General features: G+C 43.7%; 1 protein-coding gene across 1 annotated transcript; it reads left to right on the top strand.

Moving 5' to 3' along the window:
* Positions 1–547: 547 nt before the first annotated feature.
* PLAC1 (placenta enriched 1) lies at positions 548–1,217 on the top strand. Its single transcript, XM_053580694.1, has one exon. It carries the CDS (start codon positions 548–550, stop codon positions 1,172–1,174), a length of 627 nt encoding a protein of 208 aa, XP_053436669.1. The 3' UTR covers positions 1,175–1,217.
* Positions 1,218–3,139: the final 1,922 nt, after the last annotated feature.

The raw sequence follows: 3,139 nt of genomic DNA, 5'->3' as shown, positions 1-3,139 counted from the left end.
ATTCCTTGTTAGATTTTTATTTAAAATCTAAATCTGTTGGTAGCAAAAAGGATGATAAGGAGAGATTCAATAGTGTGATCTGTGTGAGGACATTGGGACCTGTTGTAAAAGAAGGAAATGTTGCCTTTAAGCTGTGTCTTCTATCTCCTTATTAAATATTTGACACAAAAACTGTTCTGCTTTGGTTTTGTCTTAGAGTGACACACAAAGGGATGCCACTTCCCTGAGCAGTGTTGATTATCATTCTACATATGAGGGATATGTATTTTATACCAGAGCAGCAGGGTTAAGTCACTTAAAGAAGCCATTCTAGTCATCCCTAAAACACATGAGTTCCAACAATGGTATTACAATTTAGTTCTCTCTCACACAAATGTTTTGTTTTCTTAATGCCTTAGGAACAGCCTTTTGCTTACAAAGAAAAAGATCATGTTTGAACTTTTGATACAAAATAAGATGCCTGGCCTCTTGTGTTTTTGTGTGCTCTAGAAATCCTCACCGGACAACTCGCTGTTCCCTGTGGGTCGTCATCTGAATGACTGCAAGGATGGAAGTTTCCAAGCTGATGGGAGTGATGTTCCTCTTCGCCATGTTTCCAGCCTGTTCTGGACAAAATCCAATGACTGTGCTATGCTCCATAGACTGGTTCATGGTCACAGTGCACCCCTTCATGTTGAACAACGATGTCTACGTACACTTTCATGAGCTGCACTTGGGCCTGGGTTGCCCCGCCAACCATGTCCGGCCACATGCCTACCAGTTCACCTACCGAGTTACTGAATGTGGCATCAGGGCCAAGGCTGTCCCCCAGGGCATGGTTATCTACAGCTCTGAGATGCACTATTCTTCTAAGGGCACGTCATCTAAGTATGTGATCCCAGTGTCATGCATTGCCCCTCAGCAGTCCCCATGGCTCACCAAGCCCTGCTCCCTGACAGTACCCAGCAGGAGTGGCGCCGCAGCCCAGAATGATGAGACATGCTACGAGGTGTTCAGCTTGTCACAGTCCAGCCAAAGGCCAGTCTGTGATTGTCCACCTTGTGTCTTCAATGAAGAAGCTCAAGCCCAGGCTCCCGGGCACCAAGCAGAGGCCTGTCCTACACAGTCAAATTACTTTGTTGATGCTCCTGAGGATTGGTGTCTGCGCTCAGATGATCTGATTGGTCCCATGTGATCTCCAGGTTTGGGGTCATCTGAAGATGCTATTTCTATAATTAGCAATGTAGTATTCATAAGTAGCAGACAGATAAGTGCTATTGTGGCCCTCTTCTGAGTGCTTTTGAGAAAGGGAACCCCTTGGAAACTTAATAAATAAAGTTTCTTTATATTTTTGTATCCTTTTCTACTGAAAAAAATAAAATTCTAAAGGCATAAAATTATGAAGTGGGCATTTTTTTTTTTTTTAATAAACACACATACAGTTTCTCCTGTGACCCAGGCACTGCTCTAAATGGCTTGCAAACGTTAAGCACCTGGTCTCTTCTCTCTAGGATAACTTCTCTCTTCCTTTAAGGTTCTCCGAGAATACCTTCGCCAATTGAATCTCTCCATCTGTATCCTCATTTCACTTACACTTAGCCCTTGGCTACATACTTTCTTAATTTAATCTGCAGCTGTAACACTTTCCATCCACGGAAAGCATAGGTTGCACTAGTGATTTAGGAACCACCAGTGTTTTTGTTTGTTTGTTTGTTTTGCAGTTTTTGGCTGGGGCTGGGCTTGAACCCACCACCTTCGGCATATGGGGCCGGCACCCTACTCCTTTGAGCCACAGGCGCCGCCCATGGTTTGTTTTTTGTTTTTTGTTGTTGTTGTTTGGTTGGTTTTTGTTTGTTTTTTGAGGCAGAGCCTCAATATGTTGCCCTGGGTAGTGTGCTGTGGCAGCACAGCTCACAGCAATCTCCAACTCCTGGGCCTCAAGCAATTCTCCTGCCTCCGCCTCCCAAGTAGCTGAGACTACAGGTGCCTACCACAACACCCAGCTATTTTTTGGTTGCAGCCGTCATTGTTGTTTGGCAGTCCCCAGGCTGGATTTGAACCCGCAGCTCAGGTGTATGTGGCTGGTGCCTTAGCCGCTTGAGCCACAGGTACTGAGCCAACCACCAATGGTTCTAAGAAGTATTCAGATCACATCCCACCAGCTAGATTGTAAGCTCCTGGGGTCAAGAGCTCCATATTAAACTTTAGTCACAAACTGATAGATTTTGAAAGGAGTTTTTTTCCCTCAACATATAAGATTTTCACCAAAGTTTAGCTGTGTATTAGCTTTCTCAAAGGCTTGCGAGGGTGAGAGTAAGTGAATCGTTCAACAGATATTTATTGCACAGTGCTACCACATGCCAGGAACTGCTCTAGGCACAGAAGATATGGCAATGAAAAGAAAGGGGCTCAGAGGAATTGAGATCACACAGCATATATATATATATATGCAAAGATAAATTCAGATGGCAACAGGCTGGGCACAGTGGCTCACATCTGTAACCCAGTACTTCAGGAGGCTGAGATGGGAGGATCACTCAAGGCTGGGAGTTCCAGACCAACCTGAGCAAGAGCAAAACCCCATCTCTACAAAATGCAGAAAAGTAGCCAGATATGGCAGTGCACACCTGTAGTCCCAGCTCCTCAGTAGACTAAGGAAGGATGATCGCTTGAGCTCAGGAGTTTGAGGTTGCTGTGAGCTATGAGTATGCCACTGTATTCTAGCCTGAGCAACAGAGCAAGACCTTGTCTCCAAAACAATAATTCAGATAGTAACAAATGGTATAGAGAACTTAAAGTGATTTGAGAGAAACTAGAGAAGTGGCCAGAGTTCTTAGGGAAAGCCTCTCAGAACTTGTCATTTGAACTGAGTCTTGAACGTGAAGAAGGAGCCAGTCCTGTGATGATCTGGGGGCGGAGGGGATTCTAGATAGTAGAAGCATCTCATTTAACCCTCATCCTCTTATCCTATAAGAGAAATCATCTCCTCATACCTATTTTACAAGAAACTGAAGCTCAGAATAAGAAACTTGTCCAAAGCCGCACACCTATTAAGAAGCAGATTATTTCAAAACATAATGTTGTACACCACAAATGTATACAATTTTCATTCGTCATTAAAAATAATTACTTTTTAAGAAATAAGCACACAATGTTTGCA

Source organism: Nycticebus coucang, chromosome X, assembly GCF_027406575.1.
Source record: "Nycticebus coucang isolate mNycCou1 chromosome X, mNycCou1.pri, whole genome shotgun sequence".
NCBI classification, from domain to species: Eukaryota; Metazoa; Chordata; class Mammalia; order Primates; family Lorisidae; genus Nycticebus; species Nycticebus coucang.
This window is presented reverse-complemented; position numbering and strand designations above follow the sequence as displayed.

What these genes read in the sequence shown, in the direction of transcription:
- PLAC1 (XM_053580694.1), top strand. Translation starts at nt 548, where the DNA reads ATGGAAGTTTCCAAGCTGATGGGAGTGATGTTCCTCTTCGCCATGTTT.